At 31.3% G+C, this 19978-nt stretch overlaps 2 protein-coding genes across 3 annotated transcripts in view; one reads left to right on the plus strand and one right to left on the minus strand.

Moving 5' to 3' along the window:
- The first annotated feature begins 4252 nt into the window (after positions 1-4252).
- LOC140438685 (uncharacterized) lies at positions 4253-4591 on the plus strand. Its single transcript, XM_072528329.1, has one exon. The coding sequence runs from the start codon at positions 4253-4255 to the stop codon at positions 4589-4591; it is 339 nt and encodes a 112-aa protein (XP_072384430.1).
- Positions 4592-6198: 1607 nt separating this feature from the next.
- LOC140439561 (uncharacterized) overlaps positions 6199-19978 on the minus strand; it is a 42407-nt gene continuing 28627 nt past the window's right edge. Inside the window, exons 1-2 of one of the 2 annotated variants that reach the window (XM_072529548.1) lie at positions 9832-10464; positions 6204-8019 (exon numbers count right to left, since the gene is read on the minus strand). In XM_072529548.1, coding sequence (XP_072385649.1) covers positions 7373-8019; positions 9832-10045 — 861 coding nt within the window. In that variant the 5' untranslated portion in view covers positions 10046-10464 and the 3' untranslated portion in view covers positions 6204-7372. Of the gene's footprint in view, positions 8020-9831; positions 10465-19978 lie in introns of those variants that run through there. The other variant, XM_072529547.1, reaches the window with a different exon arrangement.

The following is a 19978-nucleotide window of genomic DNA, read 5'->3' on the forward strand; positions in this document are numbered from 1 at the left end:
GTTAGAACTATACAATTGTAGGTGAAACTGGCCAATTTTGTGTGAAAATAGGGCTTCATCCGGGTTTCGCCCATATTTATTCTCATTTGTGCTGGATTAGATAACAACTGAACCTGCTTGCTATAGAGTAGCGGAGACAAGTCCTTAATGAAAAATGATTAAAATTAAGTTGGATACAAACAAAATATTTAGAATATTCTTTTAAATATGATATTTCAATTCCAGATAGAGTAGTTGGCTTGAATAGACAAGAACTCAAAAAAGATGATAATTTTCGGCTTTTAGGATCGGTATTACCGTTTTATTTATCATACTTCAATTAAAGATAAAGGAAAGAGGCAAATTGAATGATGTGTGATAAAAAAGGTACGAAGAAAACTAAAAGGTAATTGTATAGGACTGCTTTTAGACCAGCTATGATGTATGGTACTGAATGTAGGGCAGTAAAAAAGGGGATGAACAGAAATTGCATGTTTTTGAAAAACCATAATCTCAGAGAAAAAGCGGAGAGGTACTTAGTCCCTGCAAGAGAACAGAAAAGTTTACAGGAAAATAATTAGAGAAGCCGATCCCACATAGAGAAAGCTAACGAGAATAATAATGTTAATGAATGTTCTAGAAATAAAAATAATAAGAAGAACCTCTAAATCTTAATAAAAAAATTACCTAATCAAAAAAAAATTAAAACAATATCTATATATCTAATAAAAAAGCATCACTAGCATATCAAAATAAAAAAACACAAGTCAGAAATTAATTTTACCTACATAATCTCAAAAGAAAAAATAATTACATTTCTAATAAAACTATAATAGCCAGCTTAATCCTAAAATGTGAATATCATCGGCTTTGTACCAATACCACAGTAGATTGCTACTCTGCTAATAAATTTTTTAGCGATATACTGTGTCACAATACCTCAATTGTCATTTTAAAAAACATGAAACCCGCCAATTTTTAAATTGGGACCCACCCACCAACCAATCACGCCAAACCTAGGCTGTATATTATAGTGTAGTCTGTAAAGTAGATGGTCTTTGTTGTAAATTATGGACTTGTAGACGCTTAGCGCCTATATTCCACAGTATGTATGGTTTGTGCTATATTCTTTGCACACATGATACTATGATTAAGAAGATAAGATATTGCGCATAAGTCGTGACGTAATTGGAGAGCTGCACGTTCGTAATGTCAGTTTTTTGTATGTGTCAATAAATAATCTTTAATAAATAGTTTGGAGATATTCTTTTGTGTACGATTATTGTAATTATTAAACCTTTTTTAATATTATTATTTTGCTAATCAAATAATTTCATCACAGAATGCATAAAAATCCCATTTAACTTTAACAAGAATTCATAACATAATGTTCCAAAATCGGTTCGCTTTCGCGCATGACGTAGTGAAGAACGCTTATTCCCGCAGCATTTGAATGTAGTATAGGAAAGACTTTTAATTTTAAGTTTTTTTTATATAATTTGGCTAATTTAATTATAGTAATTATAAAGAGATGATAAAATTATGTTATTATAATATTTTAATCATAAATAAAATTTTGAAGTTAATTTAAATTTATTGATTTTTGGTACTGTTATTTTGTTAACATAGATATCCTTTATAAAACAAGTTTTAATTATCTTTTATTACACGTGGGTACAGGTTAATTAACTTATACTCCAGAGTTCGATATTTCAGATGTTTAAAAAGATACAAAAAACTGGTAATGAAGGTACACAAAATTTGTACGTATATACCTACTGAACAAAACACAAAATCAAAATAAATAATGATAAAGTCAACTTTATTTAGATCGGATGAGCTAGCTGGCCATCGAATATGAGTTTAGTAAGGTCACACAATATTGCACAACATTTTAAATGACATTTTTTGTAATATTCAAACATAAAATTATATTGGTATTGTTTATAATAATGATAACATTATATATTTTAATAATGATAACATGATTTACCAAAGAAAAATATCTTATTTTGGAAGATGCTAAATTGATTTCTTCCGAAACAGTTCTTATTGCAAATCGCATAACAGGCTGAGGCTAGTTTCTTACTAGCTATATATTCATATGAATTCTGGGTCTTCGTTAATCTACAAAATAAAAGATATTATAATGGAGTTTTTTCTAGTTGCATCACTATGCACATCACTCAGTTTATCCAAATGTTTTTAAAAGCACTTATTTTTAACACATAATAAACATTCAAAAATAGCAATGGTTGCCCATTAGCCTATTGTTATTTATTAAACGTTACTTTAGATCTTAGAACAACGTAACAGAGTAAGTACATTTTAAGCTTGAATTAACATAGCCATAATAAAGACTAACAAAATTAATAAATGTCTAAACAACTGACACCGGGTGGGGTTTGAAGCCACGATCTAAGCGATCCGTGCCTATGCTCTAACTAACTCAACTATCTACCAGGCCCCACGGAAGTCAATCTGTTTCTTAATAAATGTTTGCATTTACTAAGCTTACATTTGCTAAAACATGGTTAAAAAACACAAATTAATGACATAAAGATACCTGTATTTTAAAGAACATTATCTGCCTAGTAAGGGATTGATGGACATGATGGGCAAAAAATCCACATACATGTATCAAGGGCACATATTTTTTAGGTGATAAGATAACAAACTATAATCCACTTATTAAATCAAAATAAATGTTTTTACCAATCTTATCTCTACTTTTATATAAAAAACTAACTTGAAAAAATAAAGAATAGTTAAAAAAAGCAATGGTAATCAAAAGAAGTTATTTTAAATTAAGGAGATCCTACTTAATAAATACATTAATTTACCAAAATAAAGTAGTAGGTACATAATATATGTAATTGGTAATAAGTATATTTTTCTACATGTCCACTTTTTCTAGCGGTTATTAAAAAGCTTGTAATATCTCCACCGAATTTTGGTTTTTCAGGAAGAAATATTTGTAATTCCTTTTTGTGAAAAGATATTAGATGCTTCCTTAAATCTGACGTGTTTCTGTTGATCATTCTCATCATTTCAACCTTTCTATGTAGGCACAATTTACACAAAGCAATTTGGGATGCATGAATTATTTCGAAAAACTCATCAAATTTGCTTTTAGGTCTTTTAGATCTATAACTCCAACGCTCACTACTCCGACTAGAACCGTTGATTGAATAACCCAATTTGGGTTATTCAATCAACGCTAGAACTACTTGAATCTTTGTCCCTCATGTCAAATTGTAAACTTGTCACTCCGGAAACAACAAGGATGAGATGAAAAACAATGATTACATTAGACTCAAAGGAAAGCTCAATTGGGAATGAAGTTAAGTGATGTCGAAAAAGTAACTACTATACTACTAATAGTTACTTTATGTTCGTTACTATCCAATGCCCTAAATATCTAATAACAAACCGAGAATTATATACCGTTACTTCGTTATTCTAAATACTTCGGTATTTTGTTTACTTCGACATTATCTGTTATTAATTTGTCTCGTTACTTTTGAATATTAGCCGCACTTTTTCAGCAAATTTTGTTTAACCGAATGATCTCATCGCACAGAAACAATTTATAGTCTTAGGCCGATAAGATTTGTTTATTTAGATCCCTCCTGACTAAATATAATGGGAAAAAAATTGAATCATTAAGTGGGTGTTCGTAACAATTATATTTTTTATTAGCTAGGGTGACATATTTTAAAAAATATCGATACGATATTACTGTCGGCGTCCCAATGCAAGAAGATTATTTTTATGATTAGAGGGCGGCTATTATCAAAATATGGACATATAATTTCAGAGCGAAGAAGTCGTCTGCTGAATATAAATATTTTATTTTTACATTGTAATTATGACCTCTGAGCACGTGTCAAATGTGTTTTTTTTTTGAATATTTTGATCCGGTATGTATGTTTATGGTATTGTTTGTAATGCGCATAAGTCCAGTTTTTCAAATTTTTATTACATATTTTTTTGCGTCTCATAGAGTCTTTTAGCATATACCCAAACTACTTTACTCGCTAAAACCACACTCAGTCCTAACTGCCAGACGCAAAAGTCTCGCAGGCTTAGTCTTGTTCTTGATTAAATCTTGCACGGACAGTCTTGATCTTGCTAAAATTAGGCGGTCTTGGTCTTGCAAAAACGCAAGAACAAGACCAAGACTGCAAGACCAAGACCGATTTTGGGCAACACTAAGACTAAACAAGAAACATTAGGAAAAGTACTGTAAAAAATTATCTACAAAAGGCTGATGAAGCACGTGAAAGGAAGAAGAATCATTCAGGAGGATCAGTTCGTATTCAGAAAAGGAAGAAATTGCGAACTCCAACTAGCAAGAGTCATCAGCGACACGAAGATAAGATTCAGCAGAAGACAGAAAACTGGAATGGCCATCCTAGACATCGAGAAAGCATATGACATGGTATGGAAGAAGGCACTAATTTACAAGATGAACAGAGCTAGGTTGCCTTGTTATTTAGTTAATATATGTGATACATATCTACCTACTAGAACATTATTTGAAGTTTCTCGAAATCAGAAACCTTTTCAAGAATTTTTGAGTGGCCGCTGGAATCACCATCACCAATAAAGGTTGTGCATGCTTTCACTTTTTAAAAAACCTTCAATAAGTATACCAGCCTACATTGCTGGTGATGATCCAGTCCAATTTTTGTAACATATATGAGTAGGTGTTATAGTATGTTTTCGTTCATTAATTGCACATATACCACAATACTTATTGCGAATTCCTATAAAAAGTAGTTTTTTGTATGAACTTCAATAATGCATGCTATGCCGAATTTTGACGTGTATTTATGTCCATACGAACGGTGACTCCATCCACCATCTACAACCACTGCACATTGACCAATTCGTCCTGATGTCACGTTTTGAGTTTCTAAAGCTTTCTGGCATTCTTCCTCCCCTGCTGCTTGAATCGCATCAGTTAAACATTGCAGCCACGTTTCTCCTAGTTCTTGCTGGCATTTATTAAATGTGTGAATACCCATTGGCGGAATATCCAACACCGTTAAACATTCCTCTACTGAATGATGTCCTTTTCCAATAGCCAAAGTACCCCACGTCGCTAGAAGAATTCACATTGTGTTTATCCCTATTGATATGAATCGATTTTGATGATCGTTTAAAAAAATGTAACCCTCTCCTACTATTCTGTTTAAAAGGCATAATGCCCTAACACTAAAACTAATATTAATATAAAAATTACCACTTATACGTTATACAAGGAACAGTATTGTTTATAAATACTAAAATAATTAAGTAAAAACGCCTAAATAGGTTTTTAAAAATCAAATAGGTTTTTTATAGATATATTACTTGTAGATTGTAAATTTTATGACATCGTACTTTTAAAACAAAAGTTACAGTATCTACCATTCTGTAAGTTTAAGCATAGCCAGTTCAAAATTCAAACCGATAACATTCTTATTAAATTTTGTTGTAATCTGCCAAAGTGTTGTACAAAGTAATTGATATGGCAACCCTGTTAGTATGACGTTTCGTTTGAAGTGTTTCGAAGCCAAAAGTAATGCTATCTTCGATGATAAATATTACAGATGTTTCAGATGGAGCCCTCTCTACAACATAATTTGATAGCAGCAGTTCAAGATATAATTCTTGTTGTAACGAGATTTTTCATATGTTTAGCAAAAAATGTTTAACGTTTTATTGCAAATATTTTCCACTTTTACAGTTTTACATGTTGTTATTAAAATTTTCTCCGGTTTCTTACAGATAACCTTATTATAAGCCGGAACATATTTTTTATATTGCGGCAAAACTGTACATTTAAAAATTTTCAAAAAATTAAAAAGTATTTCTTAGGATTATATCTTTATGCTGTAAGAAAATTAACAAAATCGTATGTTTGGTTTTCTCGCTTTATAATTGGAAAAAAGAAATTTTTTTGAGTTTTTTCGAAAACGAAAAAGTTTGTTTTTTTGAGGGGTGCAGATCAACCTTAACTCACAAAATTGAAATTATAAAAGAGAGTTTAAAAGAAATATAACAGACAATTTTAAATAGAATTTTTATTTCTTTTTCTTCAAATATGTGATGGACACTATTTAATAGTTATAAATGATACTTTATTTCATCGTATCTGTTATTTCTTTAGCTCTTCAAATTTTTGAAATAACATGGAGTTAATACTGTTTGGCATGAAAACAATTACCATGTTTGTGATAGAATACAATAAGTTGACACACGTGAATAAATAATCTGGAGATAATACTATAAATGAAACAAAATTTAGTCAAGAACACTTCTTTGTATTTAATTAAGTGAAATATACAAGTCACATTTATAACACAAAATGAAAAAACGAAACTCAAAGGATCATGGCCCATGGGTGTTGTTCACTCAAAATTAATTTGGAAAAAATAATTAATCCTACTATTACTATCACCTATCTTATCGGATTGGGATAATTTTTTATAAAAATTATATAATTTAACACTTCTATATAGCATGTCTCTTAACCTCAGCAGATTGGAATGTTTCCGAATTAAAATTAGTTTGACATATACGAAGGTCTGTATTCTGCTGAGTTTCAAAACCTTGTGTTTTTTTCGTTCTCTTTTAATAATAAAATGATCACTGTCCATTTCTAAATGGGTATGCCCACGAAAAAAAAACTTGTAATTTATAATTTTTATCTTTGGATACTTGTGAATTATCCAAATGAAAAGCATGACCTTTATCATTATTACATTACATTAAATTGTAAATAGGGAATATACCATGCGTGGCACATTTTTATTGATATTGACTGTATTCTTGTGAAAAACTACTAGTTTATTGAAATTGTTACACCTCTTAAAAACCAAACGTAACGCCGAAAATTGACACCAGCAAAAATGTTTTGCTGGTCATGTCAAAAAGTTAATTAAAACGAAATTTGCAACATTAATAGGAAACTTTATTAAATGTAACGTAAATAAAATGAACTAAATTTTAGAATAATTAATTTATAATTCCAAACAGTTTACACATCAGCTGTAACTATTTACTTAATAGTTAGATACCACATCTAAGCTAACTAATATATAGTTTTGAGGTAAAGACATACCATTGAAAAGATTACTAACTTCAAAATTGTCTACAATTGTACAGTTTCTTCCAGTGTGCATGCTCAAATGAATTTTCAAAGAATCTGCTTACTTAAATAAATCACTTAAAACAAACTTCACACTTGAAAGCTTTTTCTCCATTGTGCACCCTCAAATATATTTTCAAATAACCTGATCAAATAAAATGCTTTAAACATATTTCACACTTACAAAATTTTTCTAAAATGTGTTAAATGTGTTTTTAAACTACATGTTTGACTTTACTGCTTTCACACATTTCACATTTGTACAGTGTTTCTCCAGTGTGCACTCTCATGTTTTTTCAAATCATTTGTATCAATAAACTGCTTTAAACAAGTTTCATACTTGTATGGTTTCTCTCCAGTGTGCACTGTCAAATGTTTTTTCAAATGATGAGCATGAATAAATTGTTTAAAACAAATTTCACACTTGTACGGTCTTTCTCCAGTGTGCACCCTCAAATGTATTTTCAAATCACTTTTAGTAATAAACTGTTTTAAACAAGTTTCACACTTGTAAGGTTTTTCTCCAGTGTGCACTCTCAAATGTTTTTTCAAATGATGTGCTTGAATAAATTGTTTAAAACAAATTTCACACTTGTACGGTTTTTCTCCAGTGTGCACTCTCAAATGTTCTTTCAAATTATTTGCTTGAATAAATTGTTTAAAACAAATTTCACACTTGTAAGGTTTTTCTCCCGTATGCGTTTTCAAATGTCTTTTCAGATTACTTTTTACAGAAAACTGCTTGAAACAAATTTCACATTTGTGAGTCTTCTGTCCAGTCCCAACTTTCATATTTTTATTTAAAATTTTTCGTTCAATGTGCTGATCTGTATGTTTTCCTTTATGAGATGAATGTAGCATTTCCATAATTTTCATTTTATTCTCCTCCTGGAAACAACCTAAAATACAAACCAACTATCAACATTTTACTGTAACAGAAAAACAAAGGACTATATTATAATAAATAAAGTACAATTGCAGCCAAAGTTGGACAACAATCAAAGACAACAAACGTAGATGATAAGAATGTCGAAACCATAAATGATAACTTAATAAAAGCTATCAAGAACGTAGAGAAAACGTGCAACACAAATACTTGTATGGAGATACGAAGAGGATACGAAACAAATGATCATTTGCAAACCATTAAGACGTTAATAGAAAAAAACATTGAATATAATACAGCCCTAGAGCGTTTTCACTGTTTTGAGTTATACTGTTAGAGACGCTACTCTTTTGAAAATCATTTGATCCATCAGGCGATATCAATACCTTTAATTTAAAGAGTTATGATGATTTAAAACATGAAAATCTGGTTAAAATCTTCTGTTTTCAGGATATTTCGACGGTTTGTGTTCTTTTCTTTAGTTAAATTATTATTCAACTAAATTTTTCCAAAATCTGATATCAAGACCTTAAGTTGAACCTTAGATTTGCCCTGTGCAATGTGAATCAAAAATTTATAATTTAATAAATAAAAAGGTTTTGCTTTTTTTTGCTTTTTTAATGGTATTTAAAGTCTGAATTATATTTTATCGTATGGAGAATATTGGTCTGTATTTCAATATTAGGATATTTTTTATGTGTGTCAGATAATATATTTTTATAAATCAATAACCGATACTTTTTATTAATTTTGTCCAATCCAGCGTTACAAAGAAAGCTATGTAACTCCATAGCCACGTCTCATTTCAAAAGAAGAAAAATCTGTATCTCCAAATTTTCTGTATTTTTAGCTATATCCAGTAGTTTTTGAAATTAAAATTGATATAATTCTGCTTAAACTCAAAATATAGTTGTTTAATCGTTCTTCTCTATCAAATAAAATACTTATATCCGTGAACATGTTACTCTTTTTAGTCTCTCCTGAAAAAATATGGAAAATGTAGTTACGAGTTTTCCTTGTGTTGACGACGATATATTCTATTTTTAATTTACTGCCAACTGTAAACACCGCCAAACAACAATATTTCCTTCTGTCAAACTCATTTGATGTGATCTTCACTGGGACCAAATGTGAAAAACATCCGAAAATGTTATTCTCCACCAATACCTTAACACTCAATTATAACTTTCTGCAAGGCTGATCAAACAGGAAATGATTTGAAAATTCTATTCCCCACCAATAAACACAGTTGCCAAATTTAGATGTTTGCAAATTTATTGCAAATCTATAGTACATTTAAATAAAAAATATATCAACATTTTCATATGAAACTCTCTTTTATCATCTACATGGCAACAAAGCCATAGGCAAATTTCGATAATGAAAAATGATGTCTGATATGTTTGTTTTGATATTGCTAATTACACAAAGATATATTTACAGCACTTATAACAATGATTCTATGAAATCAGTAGATTCTGTTCCTAAGGGTTAAAAGTCTGTCTGGGAATCCCACAATATTTATTAACTTAAAATTAAAAAATGTACAATGGTAATAAACCTAATCTAACCCTGGTAACATAGCAGTCATTTTCGGTTAAAAGCAAAGGAAGGATGAGATGCATTACCAAAAACAATACATGACCTGATAATAAAGATATGAATAAACAGTTACCAGCAGATTGTATCCTGGAACAGTCAACAGACCAAGATCCAAAAAGGGTAGTCCAACCAGTGATGATGATAATTAAAAATATAATAAATTTCCTCAACATACAATTAATTTGTTATCATTTTACTGTATTAATCGGTTTTGTTTACTTACTTTCTTCATTTTTTGTTTGTCTTTCTTCAAATAGTGTAGATTTATATTCATCTTGTTCTACTTCAATGTTTACAGGGAATTCATTTAAGCCCATAAGCCCTGTCTTGGGTTCTTCCTTAATTTCAATTTTGAAGGCATCCAAAGGACCAACACACGTGTCATTGTCTATTTCTATTTTACAAGTTATCTTACTAACTTCTGGTTTTATTTCCATGTTATTAAATTTGATTTTACTGTTCTAACATGTTCCTACTGTTTTAACATGGTCCTAATCCTAACCAAGATTTCTCATTAATGGATTAATGTCACAGGTTACAGCAACAGCACAGTATAGTATATTGCCAGTTGCCACTGCCACAATACATACCCAATTGCTTTATAAAGAATTTTACCATATTATTTATCTATGAATTTAACGACACAAGCAGAACACACATCATATCGCCATATTAAAATTTTCCATTTCCATATAATTATTCTCTTCTTCTTTCTTTATTTGTTGGCTCGCATCCTTGTGCATTTCTGATTGTAGCTAGTCTCGCTCTAGGCAATGCTGCAACACTAAAAACCCTAAAAAACTAAAGTGTCAAAGTTTTGTTATTGTTTTATGATATATATATTTTTATTTTTTCTACTTGAGTACTTAGCTTAGTACTTGGTCTTCAACCAGAGAACACAGAGAACAACCGAACACAGAGAAGCGACAGTCCTTTGAAGTTACGTGGCCTCGTGGCCAAGCCGCCAATGACAGCTAACAACCAGAAAATTAATAGTCAGTGGGCATATCACACAATATAAATTCTTAAGAGCGTAGGCGCAAAATTTTGGGCCAATGTTTTTTAAATGCATTCATTTTTTTCGAATTCTGAAAAAACTAATAAGTATTTTTGAAAAATTTAAACGCAGAATGAAAGACTACATTATTGCTGAGGGCCGAAAGTTCCTGAAAACTTCTATAATGTTTATTTTAATAAGTTACAGGGGTGAAAAAAAAAGGAGAAAATTTAGTGTGATTTTTAATTTTAAATATCTCATTCAAAAAAACTTTTTGTTTATTCTAAGGGACTTTCGGCCCTCGGTAATAATGTAATCTTTCATTCTGTGTTTAAATTTTTCAAAAATATTTGTTAGTTTTCTCAGGATTCGAAAAAAATGATTGTATTTAAAAAGCATTGGCCCGAAATTTTGGGCCTACGCTCTTAAAATTACAACAGAACAAGACTTCAAAATTGCAAAAACATGGTTGCAAATAAACAAACTTACATTAAATTATGAAAAAACTAAATAGGTTCTCATCTACTTTTTGCTATATACAAAAGTTGTCTGCCAATTTTTAATTCGTTAAATATAAATAACAAAGATTATTATATCTTTCCTTTTACAATAACATTATCTTCAAAATGCAGTTCACAAATCCTATAATTATTATAAAGTGAATCCATTTTGAATAACAAATCTTCTCGTCTGCAAGCTTCTATCCACACTTTGGCACTACAAATTTTTAACAGAACAAATTTTAAACAAAGAACTTTTTCTGTATTTATAAATAATACTTTATTACTTACAACTATAAGAGTATTAGTATATTCTAAGTATATTGTAAGTAATGAAATATTTAACTTTTGTCAATATCTAATCTTAATAAATTTACAGTTTTCTCCTGACTAAGTCACAAAAATGTCACTAAATATTGAGATATGCAACAAATAAAGTTTTAATATTTTTTATTTGTAATTCCCATTTAAAACTCCTAAATATTTTATGTACTTCGATCCATATATTTGATCTTTTTTATTTATATTTAACGAATTAAAAATGGGCAGACAACTTTTGTATATAGCAGAAAGTAGATGAGTACCTATTTAGTTTTTTCATAATTTAATGTAAGTTTGTTTATTTGCAACCATGTTTTTGCAATTTTGAAGTCTTGTTCTGTTGTAATTTTAAGATTTTCCCAATTATAGGTCTAATTATGTTTCCAACAATTTTTAGTTTGAGCATTTTAGTAATTTCTTTGTTTCGTTTAAGAGCGTAGGCGCAAAATTTCGGGCCAATGCTTTTTAACATTTTTTTGGAATCCTGAGAAAACTAACAAATATTTTTGAAAAATTTAAACACAGAATGAAAGATTACATTATTACCGAGGACCGAAAGTCCCTTAGAATAAACAAAAAGTTTTTTTGAATGAGATATTTGAAATTAAAAATCACACTAAATTTTCTCGTTTTTTTTTTCACTCGTTTGTAGTTCTGGTTCCTGGTCTTCACCCCTCCCCTAATCTATGTTCAACACCTTCAAATGAAGTTACGAGGTTAGGCGATTGGATACTGAATGAGCACTGGGCCTGTATAAATAAAAAATATTTTCGGATACAGTTTCGGATAACAAGAATTTCGGTTAATAATAACATTGTTTTTTGTATTGTTCTTGTATCAAATTACATAGTACTCTTGGTCAAAGTTGGTATAAAAAATACTATAAGGTGATTTTGTAATGTTTTCCTAATATGTTAATAAAATACAAAATAAAGTAATAAATAAGGAAAATTAACATAATCTTGTTTTTTTTAAGGAATCGTCTATTTTCATTTGTGTTTTTCTTTGAATACGATGTTTCGCAGCTATATCTCTCCATCGTTTCATTTGCAGAACGTTATGCGGTTTTGCCTCATTAGATTGTTCGATGACACGTAAAGCAATCTGAAAAGGACAAAACATTATGCCATGACAACAAAAATTAAGAACCTAGCCGTGTCCCTAACTAATTAGACCTACTGTATAAAATTCTTACCGCTAAGGCTGCTAACTTCGTCACATCCTGGCAAATTTCTTAGCAAAGGTTCAATTTCTTCAGTCTTTTTTTCCACATTTTCTTCTTCAGGATCGTCAATCAAAATCCAATAAAAAAGTTTGTTCCAGCATTTTTCCAATGTTGAAGATTTGATCTTGACTCACGACTCAGCACACCAATAAACAACATGTTTCATTGTTAAAGATTTGAGAATTTCAGGAACGCTTTTGGATTCATTCGTCTCCTGTAATAACAGATGCCTTAAGAATGCTCCTCTATAATGTCTTTTGAATGTCTCTATTACTCCCTGGTCTAACGGCTGAATTAAGCTTGTGATATTCGGTGGCAAAAATCTGCATTGTCAACAAGCTAGATTTTACACTTGGGACGAATTCATTTTCGAACCATTCTGAAAACAAAGTGGTCGACATCCATGAGCTTTTTTGGCTTCTATAAAAAACTGGAAGTGCTTTTTCTGAAACATCTTTTAGAGCTCTTGGTTTTTTTGATTTTCCAACACACATTGGCCTCAATCGGTGAGTTCCTGCTGCATTTCTACAAAACAGAACTGTTATTCGTTGTTTATTCATTTTTAGGCCCGGTGCACTGTGTTCATGTTTTGGTGCAAGTGATTTTTGGGCAGCTTTTGAAATTTATTCCAGTCTCATATGCATTGTAAATTTTATCTTTAGTGTAGTTTGTCAATAACTCATCCATTTCAGTTTTAAAAATATTCACAGCATCGTGGTCAGCAGATATCTATTCTCCACATAAACTAACTTGACGAATAGCGTACCTATTTTTCCATTTGTTTAGCCAACCTGAACTTGCTTTAAAACCTTCACCTTCATCGCCATCATCGCATCATTTCGGATAACATTTTTGCCTTCTCTTGGTCCAGATAATGCTACTCCTTTGGTTCTTTTTTGTGTGAACCACAAATAGACAGCTTCATTTACCTTCTCATTTTGACTTAGTTTCATAGTTTTTTTGTTTGGCATTTTCGAAGCATGTTCCTCAAATTTGCTTTTCATTTTAACCCATTCGGAAACTGTAGAAACGCCAACGCCAAAATCTCTTGCGACTGTCCGTAAAATCTCTCTATTTTGAATCCTTCGGATAGCCTCCAATTTCTGTTCAATTGCAATCACAACACGTTTCCTTTTATTTGACATTTTCACACAACAGACGATTTAATGAAATTAAGGTAGCACACAAACGAGTATGATACTGAATCAAAGAACAGACTGAGGAATGAGATACGGCCGCTTGCACCCTAAATGTGTCATAACAGTGAGTAATTGATACCGATATAACACATAATTAGATAACTACAGTTATAAAAAACATGTTTTGTATATTTAATTGCATTCTTTAGTTGCATGAAAGCAATGCTGACGAGGTTTTTTCGTTTTGCGATACAAATTTATGTTGTATTGACGAAATTTATGAAACTGTCAGCCGTTTCAGTTAAACGATGTTTCGGTTAAAAAGGTTTCGGTTAACGGAGGTTTTACTGTATTTATTTCACTAGTGGTGAGAGGTGCTTCTATATTCTTTGGTATTAGTTTGAAACAAATAGCACAAAACATAGGAAACTTAGACTTTTCTCGCTCCGAGGCAACGACGGAGCTTTTCACAAACCGAAATGTTGCCTCAGTAGTTTAACAAGTACCCAGGAGGGAATTGGAGGATGTTTAAAAGATGTGTGGTCGGGATGAATTTATCATAAATTCAGTTTGTTAATGTTTAAGTGGTTAATCACTGCCTTTAGTTGATCAAAAGTAAGGTTGTGTAACATATTTTGAGCATTTGAATTTTTTGGTACTCCTAATTTTGTGAGTTCACTTCTCAGATTAAATTGTTTGGATCTTCTTATTGGACATTGAAGAAGAATGTGGTCAAGATCCTCAATTTTTCCACATTCACAGTATGGGTGGTCTTTTACTCTTAATCTTTATAGATGTGAGCCTGTGCAACAATGTCCTGTTCTCATTATTATGTTTTTCCGGGAACATTAATTGTATTTTTGAATACCATTTTCCTTTAATTTGAACTTTTGATTTCCAATGAGTGTTGTGTTCATTTTTTATATTTATTTTTAGAGCTGGCCAGAGTTCTGTGTGGTTTACTTTTATCTTCGGAGGTATCTTAAGACACCTGCCAATGTTTGCCAAATTATCCGCATGTTCATTTCCCTCTATTCCTGAATGACCTGGAATCCAGCACAGTCTATAGTTTTTACTAGTAGAGTTGGCCTCAATAAATATTTTTTTTGTTTGTAGTGCAATATAATCACTTTTTGAATTAATACCTATGCAATTTAATTTTTGTGTAGCGCAATTAGAATCACTAGATAATACAATCTTTGATGCCCCTATTTAGGCATACAGTTACCCCTTATTATTGACTACTATTTCTGCTGTACATATATTCATAATTGGATGAAAATGAAAAATATATGTCAGGGATATACACTCCATAAACAGTTTGTGTTTCCTGATCAATTTTGCATTTTGCTGCATCAGTCTAAACAAAAATATATTTTCTAGACAATTTCTCAGTTACTATTTTAAATACCTATTGTATTTTAATTGATACCTGTTTTATTGATGTTTAATTGAATTATGGGGATCTGACCATATAAGGTATCATAATTTTGTGTGAAGTCAGCTATCCCATCTGTTTTGTGGACTATTTTTTTATATGGTTTTAGATAATCTAATGCTTCTACTAAGTATGGATGCTTTCTGTCTCCAGTAACCAAAGTTGTAATTACATGCCTGGTTTACTTCATGTGTTAACTCCAACAGTGGATGCTTTTGGTAGCTATAAATTTTTGACATGAATTTTGTTGCTAGCCATCTCCTTCTAAATTTTAGGGTCATCTCCTCTGTTTCTGCTAACAGGGCTGTAGTGGGGATTGACTTCACGCATCCTAGAATTAGCCTTAGTGCTTGATATTGTATGGTGTCTAGTTTTTGTAGGGTTTGCTTGCTTCCGTACAAAGTCAAGATGAGATCTTACCAGTCCGTAATAGGCTATAAGCAATGTTGTAGAGTCTCCAGCCCACCAAACTCTACAGAAAGTCCTCATTACATTGATTCCCTTACTGGTTTTACTTTTATTATTGTCAATATGTGGGTTCCAATTTAAATTTTATGTGAGAGTTACACCCAAATATTTTATTTGTTGTTTGTATGGGATAATCTGATGTTTGATACTAATATCTGGGTATGTACCTATGCTCTTAGTTTTTGCAAACCATATAGCCCCACTTTTGTTTATCGAAATTGAGAAATTGTGTGTATTCAGCCAGTTGTGTATGTCAGCTAGGACTAAATTTGTAGATGTTGTTCCTTGAATAGAGTTATAATGTTTACTCAATAGAACTAGATCATCTGCATATGATAGTAGAACACATTCATTTGGAATTATGTCATAAATTGGAACTGATGTATATGTTGAAAAGTAAGGGACTAGGTAACCCTTGTGTTGTGTAGCCTGGTCCTACAAGGTTTTCTTCATTGTCTTTAATGTATATTTTTCTAGTGGAGAAGATTGAATATGATAATAATTAGTTCAATTGGAAGGTTTAACTCTAGAACTTTTTAAATAAGAGATATATGCTGACATGGTCATAAGCAGCCTGTATGTATTCTTTAATGTATCATTGTATATATTAAGTAGGGTTTTTTGTGCTGTGACTGTTAGGTACTTTATCATTGAGTATGTGATTTTGTCATTGCCAGGTGCTGTATCTTTTTTGTATTTAATACAATGTTGTAGTTCGCTCATAGACAATGGTTTAAATGTGATTATTAATTTCTGGTTTGAAATCTGCGTCTATATGGCAAGCTGATAGATTTTCTAAGATGCTTTCACAAATTAGTTTGCTGGGAAGTTTTTTACTGCTAGTATTGTGGGTTGTAAAATCTTTGAATTGAAGCCCAAACATAGCTCATATCTGAGTTTCTATTCAGTGTCCCACAGAATTGTCTAAATTTATCTTTCTTTTTTGTTTTAGAAACATTTTTGTTGCTGCTATTGTTTTTTTGGAAATTACATAATTATCCATTGTGAACTCTGAGTTTAACTTCAGTGGAGCTTTTTTTCTTTCCTTGTTTTTTTGAGATCATTCCTGGTCCCACCAGATACACCTTACTTTGTTTTTTGTCCTAACGTTACTAGTATTAGGTGTTGCATCTAATGCTGCCTTTTCCATTGTTTGTACTAAACCATTGTATGTAAGGTGTTCTATATTAGGTGTCAAGTTTAATATTTCATAATATTTCTTCCAATTGGCTTTTTTTAAGTTCCTTTCTACAGTATTTTCAGTTACATTTTTAGAGAGATTTGTATTGTTAATCGTGTGGGGAAGTGGTCGCTGGATCCTGTATCAATTGTATCAGAGCTTATTGTCAGATCTATGGCACTGCGCCTTTCTCCTGGACAGGTGAGTCTTGTTGGGGTTCCATCATTATGTATGAACATATTTTTTTCACCCACGAATTTCTGTACCTGAATACCATTTGTATCACATATTTCACAACCCCATGAGATGTGCATTGAAGTTCCCCATTATTATGGTGAATCCTTGTAAGGAGTCAATTATCGATGATCATTTTATTTGAGTTAATTTATTAGTGGGGTGTGAATAAATATTAACAACATTATAGTTTTGTATTTTGATTATTATTAGTCTAATTTTATTTGTTTTAAATTTTTTCTCACAGTGCAATATTTCATATTTAATCTTTTTTTTATCAGGGTAGCAATGCTTGTACCTTCCATCACATCATTTCATCATCACTTTAATTTGTGTGTGGGTTTCAAGAATGTTTGTAGTAAAATAATATCCGGATTCTCCTCTCTTATGAGTGATATTACGTTACTGTAGTTTGAGTTTACACTTTGGATATTCCATTGCAAAATTTTTAGGTTTGTGTTGTTTTGTTTAATTTATCTTGGATTAGTTCTTACCTTTATGGCTAGGTTGAGTTTAGAAAAAAAATTGTATCTTTGAACAATTGATATTATATAAAGTTGTTAATTATTATTGTGTAATAAAATTATTAATGCAAATGTTTATAAAAATAAAAAAAAATTGTAAATTTTAATTATTCAATACAATTCTGGGTCATTCAGATCCGTTGTTGATTTGGACAACTCAAAATATGCATTGATCAAATTTCTAAATTGACATTTTACTTCAATTGGTGTATTTAAAAATAGTTTATAACATTCATCAACTGTGGTCTGTTCTAAGGATTTTGTGGTTTGTATGTTTAATGTATTTAAATTATCTTTTTCTGTGTTACTGCAAAGGGTTTTAAGAGTGTTTTGTAACTGGGGTCTATAATTTGATTGTTCCTGTCTTCCACTCGGTGCTATTAGTGATTTGTTGTGTGATATTTTGTCAAAACTTGTTTTTTTTTGTTGGAGGAGTTGTAGTAACTGTGGCTATGTAGAACATTGAGAATGATCTTTTTGAATTCCCTAAGCTACTACACTGCGCTCCAAAATTAACGCATAATTTTAAAATTCTTATTTTGAGTTGTAATGAAAAAATTTTTGTTTGTTCTTTTCTGCTTTATGGTTGTTTTAGAACATCTTAAATAAATTTTTTTTATTTTTTTACAAGAAATGTATTGAATAATATCATAAATCTAAACATCTAAACAAACAACTGATCTAAACAAACTACATAACATTATAAATTAATGACGAAATTGAAATTTTTAATGTTGAAGAAAATACTAGTACCGTGTACTAGTATCGAGTATTGCCTCCTCTGGCATTTATTACTGCTTGACAACGATCTCTTATACTGACAATAATCGTTCTAATTTCTTCTTGATCAATTTGATCCCAAATTTCCACCAGCCGCAAAACAGTTCATCTAATGTGTTTGGTGCACTAGGTAGTTGTCGTAGTCGTCTACCTATGATGTCCCAAACATGTTCTATTGGGTTGAGGTCAGGACTTCTCGCAGGCCAATCCATGGCAGGAATTTCAACCTCCTGACGATACTGCTGCACAATTCTTGCCGTGTGTGGCCTGGCATTATCTTGCAATAAGCATGAAATTATCCCCAATAAATGGTGCAAATGGCACGACATGCTCTTCTAAAATGTCTATTATATACCTCTGCGATGTAAGCCGACCGCGATTTATGCTAATTAATTCCGTACGAGCCTCTAAATTAATCCCACCCCATACCATTAAAGAACCGCCGCCATACTGTACAGTCCCTACGGTGTTACACTGTGCGTAGCGTTCCCCAGGCCTTCTATACACTCGGTTTCTTCTGTCATCAGAAAAAAGACAGTCCCTGGATTCATCGGTGAACAATATTCTTCCCCAATCGTCATTATTCTAATCAACGTGTTCACGAGCAAAATGCAAACTTTGCTTTCTATGGTTTCTGGTCAATAATGGGCCAATTGGTGCCCTTCCAGGGTATAGGTCGTTTTCGGTAAGTCTTGTTCTAATCGTATTTTGGCTAATTCTAAAATTATAACGATCCAAAAATTCATTTTGTAGAGAAGTACTGATAACCTTTTTCTCAGTGTACGAAGTGTCAAAAACCGGTCTTGATTAGGAGTTGTAACCCTTCTACGGCCTTGACCGGGTCTTCGCGAGCTACGTCCAGTAACAGAAAAACGTGTTAACACTCTTGAAATGGTTGACTGGGTGACGTTAAAACGTTCAGCTAGTTCTACTTGAGTGTAACCTTCTTCGCGAAGAGTAACGATTCTAAAACAGTCACTTTCTGACAAATTTCGATTTTCTTGCTGCTGATGGTTCATTTCAAAGAAAAAACACTTAATAAACTTGAAAAACACCTTTAAACGTTCAGCACAATGTAATCCAACCATCGAGCAAAAAGACAACTTTGCCTTTGCCAATTGTCTTTTTGCTCGATGAATCCAACCCAACTAAATTCGAAATAAAATGAAGCACAATTAGCATGTTTTTAATTTTATTGCAAAAAATGGTAAAAACATTAGCGTTTTTACCGTTCTTTCGATAAATTTTACAATATACCGGGGGTAACAATACTATATTAGCACAAAAATCGAAACATTAAAATTATTTGATTTACCCGGGTTTTTAAAATTATGCGTTAATTTTGGAGCGCAGTGTATTATTGGAGATTGAGGATCTTTCATGAACTTGTATATGATTGTCTGATTGTTGTATTTTCTTTTGAAGTGAAGGAAATTTTGTTTGGAGAAAATGATATGTTTGTTCATTTTTATCTGAAGAAGAGGTTGGTAGGTATGTTTTGGGATGTAGGAGGTTGGTTTCATAATGGTTTAAATTCTGGTATTCCATGGATTTTTTATATTAC

This window comes from Diabrotica undecimpunctata, chromosome 4 (assembly GCF_040954645.1).
Source record: "Diabrotica undecimpunctata isolate CICGRU chromosome 4, icDiaUnde3, whole genome shotgun sequence".
NCBI lineage: Eukaryota > Metazoa > Arthropoda > Insecta > Coleoptera > Chrysomelidae > Diabrotica > Diabrotica undecimpunctata.